The sequence below is a fragment of the Gymnoscopelus braueri genome (genome assembly GCF_963280865.1).
Source record: "Gymnoscopelus braueri genome assembly, chromosome: 20".
In the NCBI taxonomy this organism is placed as follows: Eukaryota; Metazoa; Chordata; class Actinopteri; order Myctophiformes; family Myctophidae; genus Gymnoscopelus; species Gymnoscopelus braueri.
Genome location: NC_137622.1, coordinates 23,239,531 through 23,253,483, shown reverse-complemented (window position 1 = coordinate 23,253,483; position 13,953 = coordinate 23,239,531). Strand labels below are relative to the sequence as shown.

At 42.5% G+C, this 13,953-nt stretch overlaps 1 protein-coding gene across 1 annotated transcript in view; it reads right to left on the bottom strand.

Moving 5' to 3' along the window:
• Positions 1-433: 433 nt before the first annotated feature.
• Positions 434-13,953, bottom strand: part of dock2 (dedicator of cytokinesis 2) — a 133,006-nt gene continuing 119,486 nt past the window's right edge. The window contains exons 36-51 of the mRNA XM_080416413.1: positions 13,152-13,242; positions 11,211-11,318; positions 10,537-10,626; positions 9,481-9,585; positions 8,478-8,619; positions 7,719-7,800; positions 7,390-7,474; positions 5,770-5,856; positions 5,331-5,507; positions 4,387-4,470; positions 4,067-4,204; positions 3,138-3,265; positions 2,418-2,616; positions 1,772-1,871; positions 1,527-1,678; positions 434-1,284 (exon numbers count right to left, since the gene is read on the bottom strand). Coding sequence (XP_080272539.1) covers positions 1,228-1,284; positions 1,527-1,678; positions 1,772-1,871; positions 2,418-2,616; positions 3,138-3,265; positions 4,067-4,204; positions 4,387-4,470; positions 5,331-5,507; positions 5,770-5,856; positions 7,390-7,474; positions 7,719-7,800; positions 8,478-8,619; positions 9,481-9,585; positions 10,537-10,626; positions 11,211-11,318; positions 13,152-13,242 — 1,825 coding nt within the window. The 3' untranslated portion in view covers positions 434-1,227. The remainder of the gene's footprint in view (positions 1,285-1,526; positions 1,679-1,771; positions 1,872-2,417; positions 2,617-3,137; positions 3,266-4,066; positions 4,205-4,386; positions 4,471-5,330; positions 5,508-5,769; positions 5,857-7,389; positions 7,475-7,718; positions 7,801-8,477; positions 8,620-9,480; positions 9,586-10,536; positions 10,627-11,210; positions 11,319-13,151; positions 13,243-13,953) is intronic.

Below are 13,953 nucleotides of genomic sequence, written 5' to 3'. Positions count from 1 at the left end.
GGTGAATTTACAAACAAAGGTGCTCAACAAAAAACACTGGCTGGTGACCATCAGAGACTATTGAGACACACTTGCCTTGTGTTCTTCAGTTGCTGGATTGTTAGTGCCCTTTAGTTGTACCGGTGTTAGTTTGATTGTTGTGTTTGTAAGTCAAGTGATACACCACTTACTAACACAACACTGTAAACATACACAACACTTGACTTACAATGTTCCCCCTTGAATTTCCTGACAATGGTAGCTTTTCATCAATGTGACTGGGTCACTCATTGAAATTGACTCACCTACTCATCTCAATATTAATCACACTTCATATCTGCTTACATACTTAAAACACTGAGTCACTGCCATGTTTACACTCTCACTCTGTTAAATCAACACTCAGGATTGTACTGTGTAGAGACTTACCCCATGCACAAATGATTACAAAATCTCAGGACAACATCATTCCTTTATAAACTCAAATTACAAATTACATTTCTCACAGGAAAACAAAAGGGGTATATAATGGATCAGTGACCTCTGGAGTCCAGCGCCAAGGATCTGCCATCCACATCCAGGAGTACAGAGAGACAAAAACATGTAAAATTTAAAAAAAAAAGTAGATATGCTAGATATGCAAGTACTAAATGTAGTTTGCAGTCCAAGCATTTACAATACAGCCTCAATTGTGCAAATCCAGTGCCATTTGATGGTCTCCACTGTCTGTTGCACCTGATGAAATTTGACTTTAGCAGCTGTTATTGTTTGCCGTTTATTGAATTAATGGCATGATCATGTTGAAAGTGGTTTTGAAGGAAGGGGGACCACCATGTACTTTATGCAATACATTTTTCCATCAGATTCTATCAATCAAACAAATGTAGAAAACAGGAAATGGAGTTTAACAGGATCCATTTTAATCAACCGTGTCAATGGGATTGCTTGTATTTGTTCAGTCTTGTAGAAGCTGAATTGATTTGAAAGCTCTTTAGGTAGTATTTAGCTTCACTGTATTTGCATTAATGAAAAAAGGTCAGACAACTAAAGTAGGTTTTATTGAATAAAACAAATCAATGGTCCAATGGTACAATGTTAAAGCATAACTAATCCTGACACCCCCAGAGAGAGAGAGTGCATGCATGAGTGCACGTGTCGCAATACTAGCCTTACTGTATATAATAATACAATTGAAAACCATAGCGAGTCACTGAAGGCATTAAGAAGAATCACTGGCACAGGTGTGTATCAGAAACGATTATCTCTGGCTGTATCACCATGCTTCACATCGTCTGACTTGGAGCTCTGTTGAACACACACAAACCCATGCAGGCACATGCAGAAACACGTACACACAACACATACACACTGTTAATATGGTAAACAAGGCATCAATCAATACCATATGGCACATAAAATAGACACTTACAGTAAGAGTATTTGTTACCCTACCTGTGTACATTACATCATGGCCGGACTTTTCAGGGCCCAGGACTTGGCTATATTCTGTTGAGACTCTAAAAAACTATATTTTCTCCTTCCTGTACCTTAGACTTGAAGAGGAGCTGGATGACTCCCTTCGAGCGGCGGTCTGGAGTGCGGTCAGAGGTGGTCCCACACATAGACCGGGTCTTACTGTCCCTCCTGGATCTGGCCGTCTCCACCTCCTCCATACCAGCCACTACTGAGAGGGACAAACCTGTGGACAGAGGTAGTTTTATAGTTTTAATGCGTGCTTGCGTGCATAATGTGCGTGCCGTGCATGCCTGCGTGTCTTATCTGTTTTACGCACCTGTGATGGCAGGCAGGGATCTGGAGTTTGTCAGAACACCGACAGGCTCGTTGGGCTCGGACAGGTTGGTGTCACTGCGGAACTCCTGTTTCTTGGACAGCTAGAGGGAGACAGAGGGCACAGAAACAACAAACACACACTCAATGGCCTGGATCTTCTGTACCACTACAGAATATCACACAGTACATGGACAGTACTCTCTGTGGGTGCCTCTGGTGCGTATACCAACCGCAAACTTATAGAGCCTTCACAACTAACACTGACAAACATCACACAATGACAACAGGACCTCATGTCACGTCCAGTGAAAGAGAGAGAATGCAAGTCTTGGTTGTGTTTTACATTGGAGGTAAAATAGATACCATCAGCAGTTTTAAGTGCCTGTAGCATCTTAATTTAATTTCACGATTATGGAGAAGAGTTCTGACAGCGCTTGCTTGCACATTCCATCAGGCTATAACTTTTACCCCCACCATTTTGCTCTTACATCGTGCGATGAAAGAGCAAAATGCCCACCATGTGTCTGGTCAATTAGCTAGTCAATTATGTGTCTCTTGTCCCCCACAACATACATGCTCACATCTCACTCTTCTTTCTCTTTGTTTCTCACTCTCTTCCCCTTTTCCCTCATACTCCTCTTACTCACCCGTTTGTTGTCCAAAAAACTGTTCCTCTCTTTCTCCTCTGTGATGAAGATCATGCTGCTCCTCTTCCTCTTCTTCTTGCTCTTCCTCAGCTTGACCTCGCTGTCGCCCACGGTCACTACCCCCTGTTCTGCCACGCTCATGCTCATGCTGCCGCTGGAGCGCAGCAGCGCGTCAGCCGGGGTGTCTTGGGGGAAGTCTCTGAAGTGAGAAGGAGAGAAAAAAGTGGACAGAAGAGAGGGAGAGGGTTTGGTTGGACACAGTATTTAACCTGTTCAATCCAGGAACGCATCTGTGTCATTTTAGATTTTAGCTATAACCATTATTTTATACTTTATACAAGCTCATAGCGCGGCATCGAGTGAGCACTATGAGCTTGTAGATCTGCTATTTTTGAAAAATCGTGAAAATGTGTGCAAATCTTTGAATACATATTTTTTTAAGCAAAAGTTTGTAAAATACTTTGTTCCAGGGACCTCCAGAAGCAAAGATTTGAGTTACAAATGTTCGCTTTAGAAATATATATTCATAGATTTTCACGATCTTTCAAATAGCAGATCTACAACAAGCTCATACCACAAGCACTTGGTGCCACGCTATGAGCTTGTATATCTGCTATTTTTGAACAGCCAAAGAACTCTAAAATGACAGAGATGCGTTCAAACAAAAAGAAAAGGTTGCAGATCTGGGACAGACTCTGTGTGAGTGTGCGTGCGTGTTACCTGTCTACGCTAAGTCTGGTTGGGGTCCCACATTCAGACCCCTGGAGGGAGGAGATGGAGATGATGGATTGACGGATGGAGCGCATCATGGAGCGAGGACGACTGGACTTCCTCTCATCCATGTCCGGCTAGGAGGAATAGATGACGGGGACAAAATGAGGGAGGGAGACAAAAACAAACACGGACCTCTGTGTAAGAGTCATTACATACGGGTAAAATAATGGTCTCCCCATTCATTAGAAGGACAATATCAGTCACCAGAAGCAGGGAAGTGTGTTTTCAATGAGTCTAATGTGGTTAACGTCGTAGGTTTGAGGTTGAATGGCCTTATATACAGTATAAGGATAAGGATAATTCCTTTTAACAGGTCGTTCATGAAAGTCCTTGCGGTCTTGTTTCCAATGAGAACCTGTGAGCAATTGGGGTTAAGAGTCTTGCTCAGGGACAAATTTCATATCATCGGCACATATGCTGGGATAGCCTGGAATCGAACCTGGGGCAACCAGGGCCAGCTGGTTCCCTAGGCGGGCTCACTAACCACTCAGCTATGGCCGCCCCAATATGTATGCAGGGGGTATGTTTGATCAAATTAATACCAACTATCTAAACATTGAATCAAGCAACTTAAAAACTGTCTGGGGTGCACACAAAAGCCTGAGTAGACGTGAAAATGACCCCACAAGTGTTTTAAAAGGAAATACTCCTTTAAGTCCTCCTAATTCTACCAGGGCTACCAGGGAGGATATGGGTACCAATCCTCCCTTGTCAAAGCTATTCTCCCAAGGTTTGTGGAGCACTTTGATCTCCCAGATGTAGACTTCTCCTTTTCGACTTAATTAGGCAACTGCATCAATTATTAAAATTGTTGTTTAGGGTTATGGAGAGAAACAACATATGAATCAACTTCACCTCTCTTTATCTCTCCTTACCATTTCTCTCACTCCGTACTCCTTCTCCACTTTCTTTTTCAGCTGTTTGAAGCATTCCTCCATGCGCTCATGGAACGGCCGCAGGTCGTCCATCACCCTCTTGCCATGGAGATAGATCCCTGCACCCAGTAATGGGGTCTAAGATACAAAATGTATAATTAGTGTGTGTGTGTGTGTGTGTGTGTGTGTGTGTGTGTGTGTGTGTGTGTGTGTGTGTGTGTGTGTGTGTGTGTGTGTGTGTGTGTGTGTGTGTGTGTGTGTGTGTGTGTGTGTGTGTGTGTGTGTGTGTGTGTGTGTGTGCGCGTGTGTGTGTAAAGTACCTGCCATGCGATGAGGTCTTTGAGACGCAGCAGTTTGTCTCTGTCCTCTGGGTGCATCTGAGTGTATTCCTCTGTGAAGAACGCCTGGCGCACAGAAAATATTAAAAACAACCTGAACAAACGGTTGCAATACTTTTCACCTGCTCTGGCAGTTTGGAAATTAATAACTGACTTTTCTGCCTCTGCAGGCAGTTTTTAACAGGACTGATCTCCCACACTTGGGATATTATTACATTTATTGGTGTGTGAGGGTAAGCAGTAATGACATTTAGGATTATGAGGGACCTCCACTCTAACAATCTTATAGCCTTTGGACAGTGGAATTTGTGACATTAAATCAGTTTCAGTGCTGGCGTGGGTGATAAGGATATACTGTATGATATCAACACTGGGTTAAAGGCTCTATCTGATCCAGAAAATGGAAGTGTGATTTTAAGCTTATAATTCATGGCACAAGAAATAAATTAATACTTATTCTGAATTAATACTTTCCTGAAGATATGTAATCATATTGAAAAATGCTGAGTACAAACCTATGAAAGATGCTACACATGAAATTATTGGACCTCTACCCTTCCTCTTCTCTTGTTGTTTCTTTTAACTCCGAGTCATCATATGACTAATACAATATACAATATTACATTGCAGATAAGACAAAAGAGCAAAAAAGGCAACATATCTGAACCGCATAATTTGTGTACATTATCAGTATATGTAATACACACTGATTGCTGCGTATCAAGTTCGAGGCCCACCAGCAGCACCTGCTGTGTTCTCAGCCAACTCCTTGTTGTTCCTTGTTGACATTAATGTTATTAATGTATTTATTAATGTACCGGTAATGTGCTGATGAAATGCTATTTTCTTGTTGTCTTTGTGAACAAATGAGGCTATGGATATGTGATGAGCAGAGTGTTACTGTAGTGTGATATTTGAGCTCTGACCTTTTCATACTTGGCAAAGCCACCCATGACAGCTGGGTCCACGATGCCATTGAGCAACATTGACAAAGGGTTGATGGGAAGACTTGGGTCAGCCTGGTATTGGTTGATCAGGGTCAGAATCTTCTCATTAGTGGACTCCATGGTCTCTATGGCATTCTCCAATGGAGAAAGGGTGGTCTGCAAGGGAGGAGGGGAGTAGTGGGAGAGAGCAGGAGAAGTTTGGGGTTGAGTGTGAGGTGAAGGAGCGAAAGAGAGACGATGGGAATGAAGGAGGGATAGAAGTGAAAAGGAAAGGGACAGAGAGAAAGAGATGTCAGAAATCATGAAAGGAGGACAGAGACAGAAGGAGAAAGGACAGGAGTTATAAAGGTGAGGCAGATGGAAGAATTAAGAAGCACGTCAATAAAATACATGCACGTCAAAAAGTACATTAACTTACATGTGTCATGTCAGTGGCCTCAAACCAGCGCAGGATCCCTGGCAGTTTGTAGACAGTGGTGAAGGTGGTCCGCTCAATCCACATGGACTAGGAGAGAAGGAAATAAGATCAGTGGCAAAAGTAAGCTATCTAACAAACTATTCACTCTTCTATACTGAACAATTCTGAAACAAACAATATGCTGGTGTCAAGATGAGTACATTTATTAGTTTTGCAGTTACTGTAGTTGTTTACCAAACACGGTCCAGCAGGCTGCTATTTTTAAAAGTTCCCAGGGTTGTTTCTACATTGGGAAAAACTGTCTTTTCATAATGAGTGCCCACAACATGGAACACTTGGAAGATGTTTTAATGTACTTTATCATCATAATGTGTCAATGTAACTTTTAAATGCTGTTCTGCTGCATGTATTGGCCAGGTCTCCCTTGAAAAAGAGATTGTATCTCAATGGGCTTTTTCCTGGTTACATGTATACCAAAAAGAAGAATAATTTTCAAGAATATATGTGTTTTAAAGTAGAAAATGTGTTATGGATGTGTTTCACATGACAGTGGGGCCATGACAGCTGCTCACACCATCAAGGACCTTTAAGTCACCAGTAAACACATGAGAATCATCACAGGTGGAGGCTTGTCGTATACACACTGAAGGAGAACCTGGCATCCTATAGCGCGTATAGTTTAAATGTACAGATTTTTTTTTAAATATTATACTGTTTAAACTGATGATAAGTTATTGGTTTATCTATGATCCTAGATTACAATTTCTGTGCATTTGATGTAATACCTCGTGTTTTCCTTTCTTTACTGTAAATCGCTCTGGATTAACTCTTTGGCTGCCAATGACGAGATTTCTCGTCATATTTTGCTATGGCCCACACCGCCAATGACGAGATTTTGTGTTTTCTGTGGTTTTCCACCAGATGGCGCTGTTCGCTCGCCTATGGGTCACCGTGTGGATCCCAGAGAAGGCGAGGAGCAGCGGGTCACGTGATCGCAAAACGAACAGCCCGTTCTTTCCCTTGTAATTCGATCTGGAAGAATGGCTTTTCCGCTGTTTGTGTTGCTTTTTGGCGAAAACAACCTTCATTCAACTGGCCTGGAACGGATGATCGCGGCGGCTCACTTTCTTCCCCCCAATTCTCCAGTAAAGGAAATGGAAAAACTCCAGTAAAGTAAATTCTACAAGACTTGGATACGTCTTTTAAAGCGATCGGGGGATCGATCATACTGGAGATAAATATTCTATGATTTTTCAAAGGTGAGTGAAAACACTTGAAAAATCGCTGGCAGTGGCGTGGCAAAATGATGTTTTATTTCTGGCAGTCAAAGAGTTGAGAGCGTCTGCTGAATGCCTAAATTGTAAATTGTAAGGACAAACCGAAACGGCTACCGTATGCTGTGTGCTTGCTTCCCCATAGAAGGAACGTGAATATGAGCAACATGTGAGTGCAGACCATTCTACTTTGAAAGACTACAGTAGATTACATAAAACTATCTGTGCACCTAAAGTTACTGAGCAACATAAAGCGAATGAGGCAGGTGAGTGACTGCGATGATGTGTTGTAATTTATTTTTTAAGTTTACACATGACAACAGCAGTAACTGAGGCAGTCACTCACAGCAAACTCATTGTTGGGATCCCCAGGCCCTTTTCTCACAGGCCTGGAGTAGTGGAAACGCTGCACATAGTTGGACTTGTAGAAACTGGGGAGGGAAAAGGAGAGTGTGTGAGAGAGAGAGGGAGAGAGAGAGACATTATGAGAATTGCATTTTATGCTCTCTCCTGCCTCCTGTCTCATCGTGATGATAAAATAATACTTGAAAGGTGATTACATCATCAGAATTGATTTATAACGACATTAGCTGATCATTTTGTAACAGTATTTGAAGTTTACGATAAGGTACTTTATGAGGTAATAACAGATATACGGTAATGGAAGGAACTGACTTGATAATCTGGTCAGGGACAGGTTTGTTCTTCAGCCGAGGAGGGATTTCCAAGACAGGTTGCACCGTGAAACACTGGATATCTGGAGCAATATGTTGAGGAACCACACCATGCTGATCCCTAAACCTAAACCTATACAATTGAGGGTCGGAACTGGCTCTGGAGGTAGAGAGTTGCCACCTTGGAATCGGACGCAGTTACGGACTTGCGGTTACAGAACATTTCTAATGACTGGACCTGGAAAAAATCCGGGTGAGTTTTTATTAGTTTAGATATTATAATGACCTTAGGTCAATATGACCATATTTCTATGGTGGCATGTGGAAAAATATAGACAAGTTGCATTTGTGCGGAAGGCGCACACTTGCCACTTCTGCGAGCCGTCTGAAATGTGTCTGGTGGAATCACAAGTATTGTCTAGAAGAGTGTCTGCTATAATGCGATTCTACTGTATACCGCGCATAACATTTCATGGATCTCATATGGTGGGGAAAGCTCTCAATCTCTGTGGGCCCGGATTCAATCTGGGTGGGAGAGGCCCACCCGTATATATCTGCCCTTGATCGTAGGGTTCCCGGTTCAATCCCCGGCCCCACATGGATTTGTGTCCTTGAGCAAGACACTGAACCTCTAACTGCTCCCCATGAGCCGGTTGGTTCCTTGCATGGAGTGCTCCACTAAAGGCGCTATATGAATGCACCATTTACAACTGCTGTGTAGGCTTCTCCTGTGATTTGAATACATGTGTGTATAGGATACATTGCAGGGGGGAGTTCCTGATGTCATCCCCGGGCATGGTGGTGGTGTTGAGACGCACGGCACTGGGGAACTGGCTCATCAACTGGTTCTGGAAGTCCTCCCTACGCTCGTACTCCTTCCCACGGTGGATAAATACCTTGTTCTGAACAAATGGGAAAAGGACATTAGGAGCTAGTCTGTGTCAGAATAAGAATATAAAATAAAATCAGCTTTATTTGACACATCACAGCTTTACAGGTGTAAAGAAGCAGTGGGTGAAATTATTTTTCTCATGTGCGCTCCATCGTTTTGCTGTGTTCCTTCCGTGAGAAGAGAGGATAGATGTAGAGTGAGAGCAAAGGGAAAGAGCTAGAAAACAAAATAGATATATACAGTACATACAAACAGATAGCGTATGTGAAAGCAGGTATATACGTGTAAATGATACAGTGTTTAGAACATTAGCATCATAGGCAGGTGTGTACATGTTATTTTAGAAACATCAGCATCATATGCAAGTGTGTACAATACATGCTATTTAGAAACATTACTATCATATGTAGGTGAGTGCATAACGTGATGCCATAAGGCTGGGTAAAAAAAGGTAGCAGGAGGTACAGTGTTTATTGGTGCTGTTTCAAAGAAGCACGCGCGCGTGTGCGTGCGTGTGTGTGTGTGTGTGTGCGTGTGTGTGTGTGTGAGAGAGAGTTATGGGCTGCAAAAGTTGACATTCCTAAAAAAGAGTTTGCCTCGCCTGTACCTCCATGAATGAGTTGACATCTTTACATTGTCAACTAGGCTTACATTGGACCTCCTATGCGTGTCCTTCCTTGTTAGAGACTCTTACAGACACTACAGTATCCATTTTACAAAGCAGGATGAATCAGAATCATGTACAGTAAGGAGCGTGTGTCTGTCTGTTTATGTTCGCTATTTGGTGGCTGAGAAAATAATGCCATTATTTAAAAAAGCACTAGCTATCCACCTTAGCTCCCCACAACAGAGGTCATTTGAGCATACTAACCCGAAGAAAGGGAGGGTAGCCTTGTCCATACCAGCCCACGGCAAAGTAATCTGGCTTAGGCCTTAGGATCGTCATAATGCTCTCATAGAATCTGGACTGCATCACCTGCAGGAAACAAATGAAAGAGAGAGAGAGAAAGAGAGAGGGAGATGAGAGAGACAGACACTTTTCAGAGAGACACATTTTCAGGTACTATGCACTCTGCACTCACTCTACTCAGCTGTGAACTTGTATATCTGCTATTTTTGAATAGCCAATGTAAAAAGCGTGCAGGGCGGAATTTTTTTTCTTAACGGAAGCATTTGACCATTTTAGCACTCCTTCAGCAGCCAAAAGACGGATTGTGGCGTTCCAGTATGTCCTGGATTCTAGCATCATGTTTGAATGCGTTTTTGTTTTTTTTGTACCTCAGCAAAGGTGAAGGAAGGTATTTCTATTTGATCCTGTGATGTTAAACATAGCAACTTTCTTCTACATGAGAGGAATACTTTATTCACGTTCAGCTGATCCGCGTAAGTGACTCGCTTGCCAAATAAACCAGATCTACAAGCTGTCAAAGCACTGTGATGTGAAGTTTTGTAACCTTGAAGATCTGTTCTTTTTGATGAGCGATGCCGTGGGTACTATGGAGTTCTCACCACGCTGAAGTTGGTTTTGTGTTGTATATTGCAGTTGCCTTTTATGGTCTTAAAACGGGGCGTGGAACAATGCAAATGATGCACACATGAACGTGCGTTTGATTTATGAACATGGAATTCATCATCTGATACACCTGAGATGCACACAAATAAAGGCTGTACACACCCTTTCTTAGTAGCAAACCTACAGTAAATGTAGTAGAAATGTACAAAGAGCTTTGTAAATGAGGCCCAATGATCTGTCTATAGTTGGCAACAGAATTAATTTACTATTGCTAGGGTGAAAACCCAACTTTTCCTACATTTTTCCCTTGGCCTCTAGTGAAGGGAATTCAGAGGAGACAGAACTAAAAAGTAACTCCACAAAACTTGGACATTAAATGAGTGCATGAAAGCGTGTTTTTCTCTTTCATCTTACCAGTCTCTTGCTAAGCAGCTCATAATCAAATATCTCGTTCTCAAACTGCTCAGCCAGTTCCTTACACAGCGTGATTGCCTCCTCCCACATCTACACACGCCGCGTGCACACGCACACACACACACACACACACACACACACACACACACACACACACACACACACACACACACACACACACACACACACACACACACACACACACACACACACACACACACACACACACACACACAAAGGACAGAAACAGAAGTGTAAGCTACTTCATTAGACCATCTACTAATAAATCTTTAACAGCTGTCATGGTGGATATGGCTATTAAATTGCTCTGTTCTCAGTCCCCTGATGAGTGGAGAGAAATATCCATGCACAATTTGTGTGCAGAATGGTAATGACTGCCTCTTTTATATACTGTACTGCACAGAGTCAGACTGAAAGTAAACAGTTGCTCCTCAAAAGTAAAATCTAAATGTAGTGCAAAAAAAACACATTTACAATCAAGGCAAAGCAGCTTAATGCCAAGCTTGAATTGACCACATACAGTACAGTGAATAATTTGGAGTGCTAATTTAACCCCTGAGTGTGTAAAACTGGACCCTTACAGGCCCATTTTTACACTCTCAGAGGACGTTACTGTGTATGTACTGCATGTCACACTGTGAAGGCATAACCACCTTGCCCTTGTCAAAATAGTCAATGATTGTGTCGTAGAGGGTTTCTTTGAGCTGCCGCTGGGTCTGGGAACCAGGGAAGTCAATCTGGGTACACATGTCATCTGACCACTGGGAATGATAGAGAGAGGAAGGAAGAAGAAGAGAGAGAGTGAGAAAGAACAAAAAATGATATATGTGTGTCAAGAGTATAGGCACAGACACCTTGATCTGAAATACAAACACACTTTTCACTCTCATTAAATTTTGTCAGAAACAGCTCTTATAAGATCAGAGGGATGGAAGGACCTGCTCTGATAAAGCTACAATGAGTCGTATGAAAGTGCTCTGCCTTTATCAGAACAGAATAAATCTATATTATCATCATTCTATTTTATCCCTGTGGGTTATTTGTCTTGCACACACACTGGCTCAGCAGGCAGTGCAACAAAGAAAACAAACCGTATACTCACACAGTACCCATTCAGGACATCAATTAAATAAGACACTCATTCATCATCACTTGAATTACAGAGTATTTTATCCTGAAGATGTAATATTGGAGGAACATAATTATACAATTTCCATGAATATAATTCAGCAGTCACTTTCGACCAGTATAAAAATGATGAAGCATGCGTCTCTGCTTGTTTTGTTTTTAATTTGTGGTGCCTGGTAGACTGGACCTGGAATGACCTTTTATACAGTGGCGTCAGTTCAGCAAAAGCTAAGGTATATGGCAAGGTTAGGGTTGCCAACTCCCAGAGATTAAAATAAGGGACACCTAGAAATTTGTTGGGGGGTCAAACCTACCAAAACCCCCGAAATGCACGTTTTTTTTTTCTGGACCTGCACCTGCCATACCCAATTGACACCCTGCTTTTATACTATGTCAGATGACAGTGTTTCGCCTATAAAGACATGCCTAGAATAGAGACGCCAGGTTACTTGAAAGTGGTTATGTCCGCCATGGTTACTCAAGAGGTTATGAGTGACTTCATGGACTCCATATTCGGACATCATGGTCAACCCGGAACTCCATATATGATCATCGTTGACGTGTAGCTCCTTATATGGATCCTTGTATGATTTGTTAGAGTCTGATTTTAATATAGGATATGAAGCCAATAAAAAGTATCATTGGAGCACAAGTTGCTTTTTCTATTTCCTGAAAAGTATAACTGTTTTGGACATACAATTTCCGCCCGACTGCGACAATATTGAGTATAAAGAGGATTTGAGGAACATTTAGTCCAGGAACCCTCCAAACGTTGTAGAGTTTCCTAATTGCTCAAAGTGTGCAAGCTGGTTAGGACAGCGTGTGGAAGAGAATTACTACATGCTGTGCTCTCCAGCTGGCTCCGTCTATTAGTGTGAATTGGGCCTGGTAGGGCTGACAGTAGAGATGAATGGAGGCCATAAGAACAGTTAGAACGAGTTCAACTGCTGCGATGTAATGATACTTGGAGGGGTGGTGGGGTTGTAGAAAGAAACGGGGAAATGCTCTTATTCCTGTGAGTCTGTAAGTGCTCCATAAAATAGATGAAGATACATGTGAGGTGTAAAACACACACACACACACACACAGAGAGATAATTACGTGCGCATGCACGCACGCACGCACGCACACACACCCCCCCCCCCCACACACACACACACACACACACACACACACACACACACACACACACAGTGCATAAATCACCATAGCAATCAAGCCGTGTTATCAAACCCTGTGTCATAAAGTAAAGTCGGAAATTCATCGGTTAGTGGTCCCGCGTCATGGGGCCCATTTGTCAACCAATAAAATCCTTTGGCTCCTATTGCAGACAGACAGGGGGTCTGGAAATGATGTAGCTGAGTTACAATGTCCAGTAATAAACTGCCCTGTTCAGAATCTCATTAGCCGTGTGTATTCAGATGTGTGTGCTTTTCTGTGCGTACGTGCGTGCATGCGTGTCTAACCTTCAGGAGTCGAGAGTGGAGCAGCAAAGTGTATGCTGCCTCAGTGTAGTTTTCCACATCCAAGTGAAGGTCCCTCAGCTTGTAGAGGTATCTATTCACACACACACATACACGCACACACGCGCACACACGCACACGCACACACACACACACACACACACACACACACACACACACACACACACACACACACACACACACACACAAGAGATAAAAATCATTTTAACATATAGTTCACAAATATCCCCACTAGATGTCACTGTTGATCAACTTCTACCCTGGCTACAAGCTGTTCCCCATATTAGCCATTGAAGTATTGATGATAATGTACACACAGTGCACACACACACACACACACACACACACACACACACACACACACACACACACACACACACACACACACACACACACACACACACACAGGCACGTGGACGCGCATGCAAGCACACACAGATATACTAAAAATGTCCCCATCTCCCTCTTCCTCTCTCTCTATCATTTTCTTTCCAAACCATACAATTCTAATTTCAGTGAATAAACAATGTACTCTAGTAGAGATGATGACGAGGCATGGACGGAAGACATGAATGTTTTATAAGCACTGTCTGGGCTCAATGAAAAAAAGCCAACCTTTTGAAAACCAATCTTACATTGAACCGCTTGCCCATCTTCTGTGTTTTATCTTTCCGTCCGTTTCAATCAGTCTCTGTCAGATCCAGACCCAAACTACTGGGACGGAGAACCACAGGCCAAAGACACCACAGCAGACACTGATAAATTATGGAGCAAGTAAACCTTG